Source organism: Schistocerca nitens, chromosome 2, assembly GCF_023898315.1.
Source record: "Schistocerca nitens isolate TAMUIC-IGC-003100 chromosome 2, iqSchNite1.1, whole genome shotgun sequence".
Classification (NCBI taxonomy): Eukaryota; Metazoa; Arthropoda; class Insecta; order Orthoptera; family Acrididae; genus Schistocerca; species Schistocerca nitens.
The window spans coordinates 716,734,740-716,751,095 of NC_064615.1; the positions used below are offsets into that span (position 1 = coordinate 716,734,740).

The 16,356-nt window shown below is 40.6% G+C and overlaps 1 protein-coding gene across 3 annotated transcripts in view; it reads left to right on the forward strand.

The window, feature by feature from the left end:
- Positions 1–16,356, forward strand: part of LOC126236888 (intraflagellar transport protein 80 homolog) — a 448,716-nt gene that overhangs the window by 333,083 nt on the left and 99,277 nt on the right. For all 3 annotated transcript variants that reach the window (XR_007545000.1, XM_049946524.1, XM_049946525.1), the window contains one exon: positions 2,982–3,129. Coding sequence is in view for 2 of the 3 variants with exons in the window: in XM_049946524.1 (XP_049802481.1) it covers positions 2,982–3,129 (148 nt within the window). In the remaining variant the exon portion in view is untranslated. The remainder of the gene's footprint in view (positions 1–2,981; positions 3,130–16,356) is intronic.

Here is a 16,356-nt window from a genome sequence, read left to right on the forward strand (position 1 = left end):
TATATCAAACTAACTCTAAATATGTCTACAGGACCTTCAGTTCTGCTTTTATTACTCATATCTGATGGTTATCACAGGAGTGGGCCAGGAAACTTTAATCTAATTAATTTATGTTTTATTCTTGTAAAAATTAAACCTGTCCCACTAATCAACTGTGTAATAATCTAACCTCCATTGAAAATGACAAAGCTTGATTGGTTCATGTTAGATTCTGAAATTTTTTTAGCCTCTAAACAATAGATAGCAATTATTTTTCAATTGCTGAGTAATTCAACTCATGCTAACTGAGACTTAGACTGCTAAAGGCTATAGTTCTATTATCACCCTTTTGTGGATCCTGTCATGGTCATCAGAATGTAACAGGTTGCCACATGACAATAATGACCAAATCTGAACAGTGGGTGCACTATCCTATATGATAATTCATTGTACTGTTTCGTTGTTTGTGAGTACCATTTGTCTGAAAGATAAAACTTAGGGTTACACATTACCATTCCTAAGTGATATGTAACACCACTCCTGCTCCAGCCCCAGCTTTGCTCATCCTGCATCCACACCCTCTTCTCCGTGGTCTCCGTCTTTCTCTGTTCTGTATCCGCCACCCATTCTAAACCAGTCCTTTACGTCACCAAGCACTAGGGCCAACTACCCCTGCCTGTACTAATGGCACATCCATATCCCATACCACTGTTGCCTCTCCCTCCCAGCTGTCAGCCTCACTACACCAAACCTCCATTAACCAAAGTACTTTAATTTTGTGTTAACTTGATATCACTGAGAGAGCATTTATTTCCCAAATAAAATACATTTGCTTTCCTGCTAGTGATGAGTTGATACCCCATGGTAATATGCATTTAAAAACAGAAATAAGTGTATGACCTTCAGCTGCCGAACCTTCTCCAGCCTTCCATGTTCTCAAACATTTTTGATTAGTTTGCCTATAGCAGAATTTTGCACCACTTCACTGGCAATATCCTTTTGACAGCTGGTCAGTTCGGTTCTAGGCGCTCAGTCCGGAGCCGCGCGACTGCTACGGTCACAGGTTCGAATCCTGCCTCGGGCATGGATGTGTATGATGTCCTTAGGTTAGTTAGGTTTAAGTAGTTCTAAGTTCTAGGGGACTGATGACCATAGATGTTAAGTCCCATAGTGCTCAGAGCTATTTGAGCTGGTCAGTTTGCCTTCTGTTAAGGTTTTTCTATAGAGATTGCAATGTTTGTTTGCACTGGCTCTCTTATGGGAGAACTAAGCAAGGAAATCATCATGCTGACATTATCTGTGCCACTGACAAGACCATAAAATTCTGTTAAAAAAAAAAAAGAACAGAAGACTGTGTTAAAAATGAAATTACAGAAATGAAACTTAATTCGGAGTGAGGAGACCTTACATGTGGTGCCCTGAAAAGTTCAATATTTGGACTAGATCTGTTCATTACCTACCTACTTTACCTGACAAGAAAACTGAAGCACCCAGAATGGGAGGAGAAAACAAAATATTGATGAGCTCAGAGCATATTGTATGTTACTTCAGAGATTACAAACTCTTGCTGGCCAGTAGAGTAACTCAGCATCATGCCAACAGATCATAGACACACAATGTGTGCACATGCGTTGCCTGGATGAAAGATGACACACAATACTGTCACACAAGAAGTAACACATAAGGGCATGGGATGTACATGATTACTGTTAAGCTGGCACAGTTCCATCAACGACTATCAGCTGTGACCTGAAATCATACCTGATGGATCCTCGCACTATGGTGCCAGGAACAACACCACTGTGCCTCTCCAAAACATTGTGAGAATGAGACTTCTTGCCAGGTCTCTGCCATACTTGCCAGTGATGGCCACAAAGGGTAGTGCTAGACTGCAGTTAATCAATGATCACAGTGTGACACCATTCATCTGCAGTCCTGAACCTATTGTGATGCCATTAATCAGCAGTCTGTGCTTTCTGGTCACAACACCATTCCAAATGCAATCATCTGCCTTATGGTGTTGACAGGAGCCTACTTGTCATATGGTAAGTAACTAGTCTGGCTAGTCTCCAACCAATGATGAGGGATGACAGAGAAAGTTGCAGGGAGACCATTACTTGTTCCTGGATTGCAGGTGCAGATGTGAAGGGGTTATAATGTGCATGGTGCATAAAATGGCAATCTTCCCTTGTGGTTGCCAGATGGCTTGACTGGAACTTTGACGATGAGCCATCAAGTTTCCATTCAGTCCAGTATTGGGCCACTGTGACATCTGAATACTCCATAAATCAGGATATTACATGTTTTGACCAACCAGCCAAATGCATATCAACAGTGAGGTCCTTTTCAGGATCAGGCAGTGCTGATAGCTCTGTCACAAACAAGTACACAGCATCTCCATGTCCTTCACAGTGATCACTCAACATCTGATGTGATTCACACCCCTTATATACCCCAGCACTAAACCAAACAACACTAATGTCCTCTTGTGGTTATTCAACCTGGTGCAAAGACTTGCAGCTCTAATCACTCCTCTACCTACCTACGGTATGAATGTGTACAATGTGTACAAAGTTACCTTGACATCCTGCCATATCTTCAGGGTGCTTGACTTTTTTTGTCAGGCACTGTATGTTCAAAACAGATCATCTCATTCTCATTTAATTTCTGTGAATCACAGGAACTAGTGACCACATGTCAAAATGTTTGCCTCAGCAGGAACAATGCTGTTTCTTCTTTCCATCCATGTTTAAACAGATGTACTGCTTCACATCTAGTGCTGTTATCAGAGGTGGTGCACTTACAGAGGAAGAAACCCAACAGCTCTTTCCATGCCTGAGTTCTTTTTTACAATTGTGTATTTATAATATGTCCTTTCCACAGTTGTGTTTGTTATCTTCCATTGCTAATGCTCTTATTCACAACATTTCTTACTAATTAACCATTGTATCTCATGCACAATTTGTGAAATCAAACACTGAAGCTCTATGTTCTGGTTAAAGGATCAATGGTCCAATGTCTGAGGTGGAATTGTGATGCCAATATTTTGGCTGCCATTCAAGATACAAGATTGTCTGTCTGGTATTATCCTCCTGTTTTGCACATTGATAAGAGGCTTGTTAAGAAGACAGTGTTAGTAAAAGACATCAGGTGAGACAGATATTTTTGAGAAATGTATTAGTTAACACTATGTTTAATGCATTACTATTTCAAGTTCATGCATTTTTATTACTGTATTATTTTCTTTAAACTTTTTATTTGTCTTATGACACACTATAAGGTTTCAGTGTGAGTGTAAAATATGTTAATTAGAAAATGTTTAAATTGAAACCCAAAAGACTAGTATTTCTTTCTTACAACAACTGTCTAAAGACTCCAGATGTCACTTCCTTTTTCTTCACTATTTTGTCATTTTTTCACCATATCATTTTTCTTTCCATAGACTATTTCACTCTTTTCCTCTAACTGTTTCAACTTTTGAATGATGATAGTTTGAAAAAAATCATTTTGAAAACATGTATTTTGGTGGTCCATGGTTTTCTAGTCAGTGGTCCATCAGCCCTTTGTTCCAGAATAATTGTTTTTACATACAGTTTTTAGGGTTCACTGATTTGACTTAATTTAAATTTCAACAAACATTCAGCATTTTACTGACACTCTTTTAAGATGGGTTTATAGGACTTCTTATGTTTCTATCATAAAGGACTTTTACTGTTGTTTCAAAGATATTTTGTTTATTCTAACCACACTCAGATCTCACTGAAAATGGTAAGAACACTGATGATGAAACTGTCATGTGCCATAAACACAAACCATCATCATCATAAAGTTTATGGGAGTGCCACTTGAATTTGATGTAAGTGATACTGCGTTGAACTGTGACTGTGCCAATCTTACAGTACTTCTGTACAATTTTTGAACTTTAGTACAACACACAAAACAGTAATTTGCACATTCTACTTAAATCAGTAGACAGGGAATTCTCATTGACAAATTAGTTTCAGACTCAATTGTATTACACATGATGTCACAAGAAATGCTATAATAAGGGGTCTATCCCGAAACTTCAGACAAGAGACTGCCTAAAGTATACATCCAAGCTTGACATTCTCTTCTTCAGCATTGTTCATTTGGGCTCATGGAATCATCTGTCTGGCATATTCCTTGGAGCTGTGGTTGGTGATAATGTCTGTGTGCACTTGTTCTGAAGTCATAACATTTACTGTTGCACTGCAAAGCCACCTGTAGCCCAATGAATACTTCAGACAGAAGGTGCACAAGTCTAAGCTGAAACAAATATTATATTCAATACATAAAAAACATGGGTTTACAAAATAACATCTTATGTAAGATTAATGGCTACAAGAGCATCACTATGACTCACTAAGTTTACTTATTCATACCTAACACTGAGGGAGCAGAAATTTTAGCTTGGTAACTTTTGCACATATTTTAAAATTTCTGTGATCTCAAACTTTCTGCTCCCTTTTGACCTGCCACCCATGTGAATGAGTGAACATAACTAATTTCTACATTTTTATATAACTACCTAAATGATTATGTATATTATTCCTTTCTTCATATATATAATGCCTTATTCCATAAGATTTCGGGATTGCAGCCGGATCTCATCGACTTCTTTCCACGATATTTCGGCTGCCAACCTTACAGCCATCTTCAGGCGAGTGTTTGACACTGGAGATTGCTAGTGTAAGTCGCTCTATTTATACTTAAAAGTGCCGCAGGCGCGCATGCGCAAGTTACCGTAGCATGCGCGCCACCTGTCGATTCCAAGGCCCTCTACAATATTACTGCATCTATGGAGCGCCAACGAATGCATGAAAAAAGTAAAACATGCACACAGATGTGTCCAAAACAATAAAAGGAAAATTTCAATATTAAATATAAAATTACTTGTCGCTCGACATGTCAGAAGCCATAAAAAATTTTCTTTTGGTTGAAATTAAAGAAATCAACGGGTCCCAGGCCCTATTCAATAAAAAGCCGCCATCACGATTAATGAGATTTTCCGCTAAACGTATTTCGACGGATTCCTTCACAACTCAATCCCAGAAGGATCTCGATGGGGCCAAGATTTTCGTGGCCGAATAATCCATAGTATGTCCTGTAGATATACAATGTTCGGCTATGGCCGACTTACTGGGCTGTAAAAGGCGAGTGTGGCGCTCATGTTCAACGCAGCGGTCGTGTACTGTGCGTGTGGTTTGACCAATGTAGGCTTTCCCACACTCGCAAGGTATTTTATAAATTCCAGCCTTCCGTAATCCCAGATCATCCTTGGCTGAGCCCACAAGAGCACGAGTCTTTGTAGGTGGCCGGAAGATTGCTTTCACGCAATGTTTCTTTAAAATTCTGCCTACTTTCAATGAAATGTTCCCGACATATGGGAGAAATGCTCTGGACTTAAACACCTCCTTATCCTCTTGATCTTGTGGGTGGTCACGATTTTTCCTCCTTAAAGCAGTACTGACCTGATGTGCAGAATATCCATTATGTTGAAATACCGATTTCAAGTGCTCTAATTCGTCTGCAAGGCTGTCTTTATCCGACACGACATGTGCCCTATGCACCAACGTTCGAAGAACACCCATAGTTTGTGATGGGTGATGACAGCTTGACGCCTGTAGGTACAGATCCGTATGCATGGGTTTTCGATAAACAGAATGCCCCAATGACCCATCCACCCTGCGTTTAACCATGACGTCCAGAAATGGTAGGCAACCATCCTTTTCAACTTCCATCGTAAACTGAATGTTTGTGTGGATGGAATTCAGATGTTGTAAAAACCGTGAAAGCTCTTCTTCACCGTGAGGCCACACTACAAAGGTATCGTCCACGTACCGCCAGAAGACTGTTGGTTTCAACATCGCCGAATCGAGAGCCCTCTCCTCAAAGTCTTCCATATAAAAGTTGGCTACCAGAGGGGACAGAGGACTGCCCATGGCAACACCGTCAAGTTGCTCAAAATATTCATTATTAAATAGAAAGTAAGTAGAGGACAGGGCATGGTGAAACAGCGCCGTTATATCGGCCGTAAACTTATTGCCGATAAGTGACAATGTATCCAAAAGAGGAACCCTCGTGAAGAGTGAAACGACATCGAAACTTACTAACAAGTCCGAATCCTTCAGCTGTAGTGTTCTCAGTCTATTGATAAAGTCCGCAGAGTTGCGAATATGGTGCGTACATTTGCCAACGAAAGGTCTCAGTAGCGAAGCCAAATGACTAGATAAATCATATGTTGGAGCACCGATATTGCTCACTATTGGGCGTAAGGGCACATTATCCTTATGGATCTTTGGAAGACCATATAACCTAGGTGGAATAGAACTATGAGGTCTCAATCTTTTCACAACTTCTTGTGGCAGAGAAGAGGAGTTTAGCAACTCCGACGTTTTCCTTTCTACTTTCCGAGTAGGGTCTTTATCAAGCTTCCTGTACGTTGTCTCACTCAGCAAACTATATATCTTCTGATCATACATTTCACGTGGCAACAGCACAGTAGCATTCCCCTTATCCGCCGGAAGGACCACCGTCTGAGGATCTTCCCATAACTTGCGCAGCGCAGCCCTTTCCATTGAAGAAATGTTGCTCTTCTGAGGCCGAGTTCTCGTAAGGGCGCGACATGTTTCCCGCCTGATTTCTTCTGCTGCTTCACTGGATAGAGGCCTGACAGCTTCTTCAACAGCACTAATAAAATCTGTTAAAGGTAAGGTCCTAGGTGTCGGTGCGAAGTTCAGACCTTTCCCAAGTACCGACAGTGTCACGTTGTCTAAATCCTTATCCGTGAAATTTACCACAGAGCGTCGAAAAACATCTTCTTGTCGTGACGTTGCTGAGAGTCGGTCGAACTTCGATGATTGTCTTAAAGAATACTCCTGACGGACCCAGTCTGATTTGGCCCATGTTACACCATCGACCCATTCCCAGGAAAGGGAAGGAAGATTAGATGCAATCTCCATATGCAAATAAAACAGCTCTTTCGAAACCATGTCCAGTTCCCGGCGAGTAAAGCGTATCCTCTCCTTCACAAGGGCTAAACTTGCTTTACGAGTGATGAACTTCGCAGCGGCGGTCTTGATAAAATGTGTCACTCTGGCGAACTTTGGAATAAGGCCATTATCCCGGCATTTCAGTAAGAAACATAAAGCACTTAACAATCTCAACACGTTTGTTTCGTAACTTATCCAACTTCTGGATGTTAGATGCCATCCCCTCCCCGAAGAGGTATTTGATGTGACTCTTGAAATTTTCCCGGCGTATCGAATATTCCATAAGATTTCGGGATTGCAGCCGGATCTCATCGACTTCTTTCCACGATATTTCGGCTGCCAACCTTACAGCCATCTTCAGGCGAGTGTTTGACACTGGAGATTGCTAGTGCAAGTCGCTCTATTTATACTTAAAAGTGCCGCAGGCGCGCATGCGCAAGTTACCGTAGCATGCGCGCCACCTGTCGATTCCAAGGCCCTCTAGAGCGACTTGCACTAGCAATCTCCAGTGTCAAACACTCGCCTGAAGATGGCTGTAAGGTTGGCAGCCGAAATATCGTGGAAAGAAGTCGATGAGATCCGGCTGCAATCCCGAAATCTTATGGAATATTCGATACGCCGGGAAAATTTCAAGAGTCACATATAATGCCTTGTTTGCTAGATCTACAATCTATTCAAAGAAAGACATCAAAGAATCCTGTTTCAGTATGACCTTAACACAAAATTACTATCTTTCTTTTCATAACAATTATTAATGTGCAACTTTATATTTGTCTGCAAGTGCCTGTAGTGTGTTGCTGGTGTTGGAAGAAGGGGTTATTGTTTCATACACCCAATGCCTTGCAAAAATCTGACTGCTATTTGCTATCAGAGATTGATAATTTATCTGCAAGAAACTTCGAGAGATCATGTTGGAATTATGTGCTAATAATCCATAGGCACACATTATCTTCTTTCCCTTTTACACATACTGAGCAGTAATACTATCTAAATGCATTTGATATTCACTAAATAGACTGGAAGTCATCTGTGAATATAGTGCCACCCTGCAGAAAAATATAAATCTCTCATATGTAGATATTCATATAAATGTTCCCGTAGAAAACTTATCATACTGTAGTAAAGAACTTAAAGTTGTGCACAAATTTTAGTTCAGGTTGGGTACATGAATTCTGAATGTTATTTTAGGGACGGGTATTGTTTGCCTCAGAACATAGCTTATGTAAGATAGAGACTCAGGAAGGATTTATGCTCCTTTGCATCTTACTGCCATTTACATTGATAATCATCGTAACAACATCAACTATCCAAGTAATTGTCTTCGAAAATAGATTTCCTTGTTATAAGGGATGCTTTATAGTTCAAACAATGGAAAATCCAGGATGGAATGTAACAATACCAGAGAAGGAAAGTTGCTACTCACCATATAGTGGAGATGCTGAGTCATGATATGCTCCTTCCATCTGCGTCAATACAGAAAAGTTTCCTTATCCCTAGCCTGATCCCAATCCCACATACTTTTCCCGCATTGTTGCTTGGCTCATGAAATTCTGCCTGATGGCCTTACCATCAAATTACCTCCACCTGTTCAGATTCCGCCAATCCTTAGCCCTCACCAACGTAGTCCTGCAAAACAATATCAACCATGCCCAATCCTCCTTGCAATACCTTCTCTCCATCCGCAAAATTCTCCTGCTATTTAATCCCAAATTCCTGGAACCCATAACACACATTGAAACCCTTGCCCTGCAGGAACTTGAGCAACATGCACGACACCACCTCAAAAATCTCTCCATGCTACTCACTTCCTACTCCCACCTCGGAGTACCACTGTCCACCACTTCTACAACAACCTCCAAACATCCCCCACCCCCTCATAGCTGACAAACCCTGTCTTGCAGACCTACCACACTTAACCCACCCTCCAAAACTTCCTCCCACCACCACACAGAACCCAGAACCTAAACAGACCTGCAACACAGTTATGAACCTTTCCTCCGGAAGACTTAGTCCCACAGAAACATCAGTCCTTTCCAAAGGCCTCACCTTTTGCTCCACTTCCAAGTTCAACCATGCAGGACTGATTATAGACCTTCTCTCCTTCTCCCGGTCCATACAGTGGAAACTCATTTTTGCCATCAAACCAACCAATCAGACTCAACCAAAGACCAATATTGAACCTTGCCTAACTCAGTTCACTCCTCCATCTAACCATGATCCACACCCACTGCCTCCAAACCACCCCCTGTTAACTTTCCAGAATTTCTTAACCTCGAACCTTGCCTCAACATCATTCCCCAAATCCCTCAACATGCAAACTAACCTTACATCCACAGAAAGAACCACAGTCCACCATCTAAAAACTGAATCTGACCTTATAATCCTACCTGCTGACAAAGGCTCCACCACCATTGTTTTGAACCGCAAGGATTACGTGGCAGAAGAACTCCGTCAGCTGTCAGATACTTCCACCTACAAACCATGCCACAGTGATCCCATTCCAGTAATCCAGCAAGATCTCCAGTCACTACTCAAATCCTTAGGCCCATCCCAGAACCTCTCCCCAGAATCCAGAGTCTACTTACCCCTACCACTCCCTGCACTCCCACCTTCTACATGCTTCCTAAAATCCATAAACCCAACCACCCAGGATGCCCCATTGTGGGTGGTTACTATGCCCCCACTAAGAGAAACTCTGCTCTCATAGACCAACACCTTCAACCATTCCCCGGAACCTATCCTCCTATATAAAAGATACCAACCATTTCCTCGGCCGACTCTCCACAGTTTCTGTCCCTTTACCACATGGTGCCCTGCTCATCACTATTGATGCCACCTCCCTGTACACTAACATTCCTAATGCCCATGGCCTTACTGCTATCGAACACAAACTTTCCAAATACCCGATGGATTCCAAACCACCAACCTCCTTCCTAGTCTCCATGACCAGGTATATCCTCACCCACAATTACTTCTCCTTTGAAGGCATTACCTACAAACAAATCCATGGTACAGCTATGGGCACCTGCATGGCACCATCCTATGCTAACCTATTCATGGGCCATCTAGGGGAATCCTTCCTAACAACCCAGAATCCTAAAGCCCTCACCTGGTTCAGATTCACTGATGACATCTTTGCTATTTGGATTGAAGATGAGGACACCTTATTCACATTCCTCCAGAACCTCAACAACTTCTCCCCCATTTGCTTCACCTGGTCCTACTCAACCCAACAAGCCACCTTCCTAGATGTTGACCTTCACCTCAGAGATGGCTACATCAGTACCTCCATCCATATCAAAACTACTAACCAGCAGCAATACCTCCACTTCGACAGCTGCCACCCATTCCATACCATGAAGTCCCTTCCATACAGCCTAGCCATCCATGGTCGTCACATCTGCAGTGACAGGCAGTCCCTCTCAAAATATACCGAGGGTCTCACTGAAGCCTTCACTGACCATAATTATCCTCCCATCCTTGTACAAAAACAAAACTCCCGTGCCTTATCTTTCCAATCTCCCAAAGTCCCACAGTTCGGCCACAGAGGAGCATTCCCCTCATAACTCAGTACCATCCGGGACTGGAGCATCTGAATTACATTTTCCGCCAGGGTTTCAATTACCTCTCGTCGTGCCCTGAAATAAGAAATGTCCTGCCCACTATCCTTCCCACTGCTCCTACTGTGGTATCCCACAGTCCACTGAGCCTACACAATATACTTGTCCATCCTTACACAACCCCTGCTCCCAATACCTAACCTCATGGGTCATAACCCCTGTAATAGATCTAGATGCAAGACCTGTCCCATACATCCTCATACCACCACCTACTCCAGTCTGGTCACTAACATCACCTATCCCATCAAAGGCAGGGCTACCTGTGGAACCAGTCATGTGATTTATAAGCTAAGCTGCAACCACTGTGCAGCATTCTTTGTAGGAATGACAACCAACAAGCTGTTTGTCCACATGAATGGCCACCGACAAACTGTGACCAAAAAACAAATAGGCCACCCTGTTGCTGAAAACGCTGCCAAACATGAAATCCCTCGTCTCAATGACTGCTTCACAGTCTGTGCCTTACGGATCCTTCCCACCAACACCAGCTTTACTGAATTACATAAGTGGGAGCTTTCCCTGCAATACATCCTATGTTCCTGTAACCCTCCTGGCCTCAACCTTCATTAGTCACTGTCCTCACCCATCCAGCCCCCTCCCTGTTCCCATTCCAGCACTACACAGCCATCATTTCACCACCATACCCAGTTTTTTAATTTCTTTCCTTTCCGCTACTTACCCCCTCCCCCCTCCGCACCTTCTCTCCTGCCCTCCGTCTAAACTGCAACACTTCACTGTCTGCCACTCCCACCATACTATCCCTCCCCCTCCCTGCCCCAGCGTCCTCCTTACCCCCACCCAGTTGCCACTACCACCTTGCACTGGTGCTGCTGCTCGCAGTGTGGTTTCAGCTCTCTGAGACTGCAGACGTGTCTGCAAGTTGCATTTGCTTTAGTGTGTGTGTGTGTGTGTGTGTGTGTGTGTGTGTGTGTGTGTGTGTGTGTGTGTGTGTGTGTGTGTCTACTGCTGACAAAGGCCTTAATGGCCAATAGCTATAATTGTGTGAATCTTTTTGTTGTGCCTACCACGACTCAGCATCTCCACTGTATGGTGAGTAGCAACTTTCCTTCTCTGGTATTGATACTTTATAGTTCCCTGCACAACTACTCAGCATCTCCGCTATATGGTGAGTAGCAACTTTCCTTCTCTGGTATTGATACTTTATAGTTCCCTGCACAACTACTACAATGTGGACTGGTCTCCTGAATATGAACATACTCTCCCTAGGAGCAGTTCCTTGTATAGATCTTGCACACACAAACCGTAAAACACCTCCATCAGTACTAAACCCTTTCAAAAATAACAAAACAGATTAGTTCCCTGATCATTCTAAAATTGTGTGCTAAGATTAATTCTGAACCTCAGCACTCAAATCTTCTTCCATACAGGTTGTAGTTTCTTCATTGTTTATAATGCTGCTAGCTTATACCAGCGTTATATCACTACAAGGGTGTATGTCATTCCTTCCCACTCTCAAGGCAGGGGCTCATAAGGGTCCATGGCCACTAAATCCCAGAGGTTATGTATCATTGGTTAAAATAATGTATGTGTTCCACTTGTTGATGTTTCTAGAGTTTGATACAACCTAGAGGTTCCAAGTAATCTTTTTACTTGTATGTACATTTTCTTAAATTCATAGTATTCTTTATATACAGTATATCTTCCTTTGCTCCAAATTGTGCATATTCTAGATGTATGTGCGGTACTAGTATGAGTACTGCACATCATGGTATACACGCCACCCAATTGTTCATTCTATTATTCTTATGGAATAAGACACCCTTAGGTATTTTCCATTTATCATCTCTTTGTGACTTTGTGTGTCCCCCCCCCCCCTGCAAGATGAGCCTGTAAAAATGTATCTTCTCTTTGCTTACTTGCTATATTATTTGCTAATTGTCTTTTCTCCCAGTCAGGAAAAATATTGCAAATTGTCACTCTTATTGTCACCCCTTAGACAGGGCAGATACACAACACTCTTCTACCAACAACACACTATGGTATTGAAAAATGAGAACAATATTCTCCCACTGCACTTGAGTGGATTTTAGCCTACATTTTAGTAGTCGTACAGGCATTTATTATTTTGTAGTACGCAGACTACAAATTGTCATCTCTCTGTTGTATCTCTGTCTGTTTCTATACATATTGGCAGTTGTGGTGACATATCTTATACTATGCTGTTGTGATCTTTTACATACTCTGTTGTGAACTTTGAATAGTGGCTAGAATAGGGAGATGGGTATAAAATAGAATGTATAATGGAAAGTGATTACTAATTGCTGCTTGAATAATCAAAGAAATTGGAAAGAATAATTGAAAGAAATTGGAAGGTACACATATTCCGAGTGAATTTTAACTGACATTAATATCAACAGACCTTCAATATTCAATACATATATTCAGCATTTATATTTACATACTTCTATTTCTTGTTACTGCCATTGTGCATAGACAATACTGGTTCTGGAACACTCCTCCTCTGTTCACGCAAATCTTCTTGTCTGCTTCAATCCTCTTGATGCAGGATTCTCGGTACGGGTGAAATGATGAACGGATGCAGTTCATTATATAAATAGTCATACATAAATTGCTACTTCTTAATAAAAAAAGATATTGCACTCTGGTATTATTGTCTTATTCCATACTAATAAATATTTAAATTATTTACAAGACCATACTGCAGCAAACGTTTCCTTTTTTGTTACACTATAATTCCTTTTCTTTCTTTTCAACATTCTGCTCATGAAAACTATTGGACTGTGTTCATTATTAATCTTCTGGAGAATCTGGCAACCCAAACCATGGTCTGGAATGAAACAGCTAGAAAAAATCTGGGTGGTGTAGTAATTGTACATGCAATAAACTATTTTGAATTCTGTTTCATATTGCTGAGTCCATTTCCAGAGCATTTTTTCTTTTACTGATGTTAATAAACTTGTTGTATTCAAAATTGCATTTGCCACGAATGTATGGTAAAATCCTATCATACCTAAATATGTCTTTGTTTTTGTGGTGCAGGATATGGATTTATGGCATCCAGCCATTGTGGAGCAGGCTTTATTCCTTGAATGTTAATAATATGTCCTAGGAACTCTACTTCTTCCTTGCCAAACTGAGATTCTGATAACTTAATGCTGGTGCCTTCTGGTTTGAGGTTTGTAAACAGCTGTTCTAAGGTTTTGCAATGTTCAGTCCACATTTTGGAAATAACAACAATGTTGTCTACACAGATTAACACTCTTTCTCTGAGGTCTTCTCCTGTAATATTATATAATGTTCACATAATAACAGACACAGGCATATTCAAACCAAGATAAGTACTTTGAACTGATAGCATCTCCCCTCAAAAATAAATAAAGTTTATTTCCTTGGATGTTTTGATAGAGATATTTGTCAGTATCCAAATCTGAGATCCAGCTGCTAAGGTGTTTAAGACCTGTAAAACTAGTCAATAATTTATTGATTATAGGTGTTCTATCTCTTTCTATTCCCATTATTTTATTTACATTTCTTGCATATGATATTAATTGTGCATAGCCATCTGGTTCCTTCACTACTACCACAGGATTAATGTAACAGCTGCCAGATGTTTCAGTTACAGCCCAGTCTATCACTCTCCCAATTTCTTGTTTGACTGCTTCTTTCACCACAAGAAAACATGATAAAGTTAGATGAAAAATGGTTTGTGTTGTTTTATTTTAAGCTCACACATATAACTTTTAATCACTTCTGGAGATAACGAAAAAATATCTTTATGCTTTATCAAAATGTCTATTAATACATTCTTTTCAGTCTCATTTAAGTATCACAAAATAATTTAATTGGTTAGATAAAAAATCTACTCATCAAGCAGTGACAGAATATGCACATAAAAGACAATTGTAATTGGCAAGCTTTTGGCGAGTGACTCCTTCTTCAGGGAGAAGGGTGGGAGGGGAAGAAAGAGGGTTGAAGGAAAAGTACTGGAGAGGTCTAGGAAAAGGGGTAGATTTCAAGAAAGTCACCCAGAACTGCAAGTCAGGGGAGACTTACCAATTGAGATGAGAAGGAATTGGGCCAATGAGCCTAGTGACCAACCACTACTACTTGGGTATTCGATGGCTTAAACTTAAACCCTATATTTTGCCCCCATCTTGATAGTGCACAGAGTTCAGTATTGAGATCCTCAATATCTGTCTTCAGGTTTATTGGTTTTCCACTTAAATGCAACTGGAAGTCATCAGCGTACTTATGGTATTTGATGCAGGACAAAACTGATGACATATCATCTACATACAATGAAAAAGAGTATAGGACCTAATACCGAACCCTGGGGGCACCTGATAATGCCTGCCTCCATTGTGGCTTTGTGGTAATGGGCATGACACACTGCTGATGAGCTATCAGATGTGAGTGAAACCATTGCACTTCACTTGGTGAGAAATTTAGGTTGCAAGTTTGGCAAGTAAATTGTCAAAGTTAACATGAGCTTTGTGAAAGTCTAAGAAGTCCATGATAGTGGCCTCATGTGCCTAATAGTCAAATAGTAAATACTTGCTTTAATTAAAAGATTAACAAACAGAATAACAATATTGATTGATCACTGTAAGTAGAGCTAGATTTGTGGAGTAGGGAAGATACTGGAAATTGATTAACATGTAACTACATTCACCTTAAATCTTTATTGAACATTAAACATCTAGACCTGGAATACCATATGACTATTTTCTGAAAAACTCCCTTGCAACAATTCAGTGCAACAAACTTCAATTTTAAAATACTGACCAGCTAAAATTCTGAAAAAAATTTCCTTAACACCTGTAAATGGCATTGAATTCTTAAAAATTTTGTACGCTTATGTAAATAGGATAAAGTTCCCAAGATTTCTTATAAGATTTCAAAACACAAATGTCATAATCCAGTGATATGCAATGTCTTAAAATTTCTTGCACAATAATTTTTTACACGCCTCCAAAAGGGACATTTTGTAATACACTGATATACAAGCCCCTTCTATAGGCCAGAATTTTTTTAATCATTCAGATAAATATAATCAGTGCTTCTTTACACTTGGGAGACTGGTCAGATTATGATCCAGTAGAACTGCCAACTAGCCACCTCCCTTCATGGCAACAGGATCCACATACCATCAGTGCAATAGCAAATCACAACACAAAGTAAGGTCTAGAGAAACACATAAAACTTGTTAAGCACTGCAGTATGAAGTGAACAGATGAACTGAAATTGCCTATACTTGGTTTCAAAATTTTAATCCAAAACAATGATAAATTTTACCATTAACAAACATGAAACAATCCCCAAGATTAATCACTACTAATTAGGATGACCATAATGGCACAAGAATTTAACATACAATTGGGCTTAAATCACAGTTCCAGATGGGAGACATGATACTGTGAGAAAAATTTGACAGAGCACTGAAAGACCTAAGTCAAAACCAGGCCCCTGGGGTAGACAACATTCAGTCAGAATGACTGATAGCCGTGGGAGAGACAGCCATGAGAAAATTATTCTATCTGGTATGCAAAAAGTATGAGACAGGTGAAATACCCTCAGACTTCATGGAAAAAAGTAGTAATTCCAATTTCAAAGAAAGCAGTTGCTGATAGTTGTGAAAATTAGTATCAGTTTAATGAGTCATGGTTGCAAAATACTAACAAATACATTCCATACTAACACGAATACTTAATACAGTGGAAAAACTGGTAGAGGCTTATCTCAGGAAAGATCAGATTGGATTT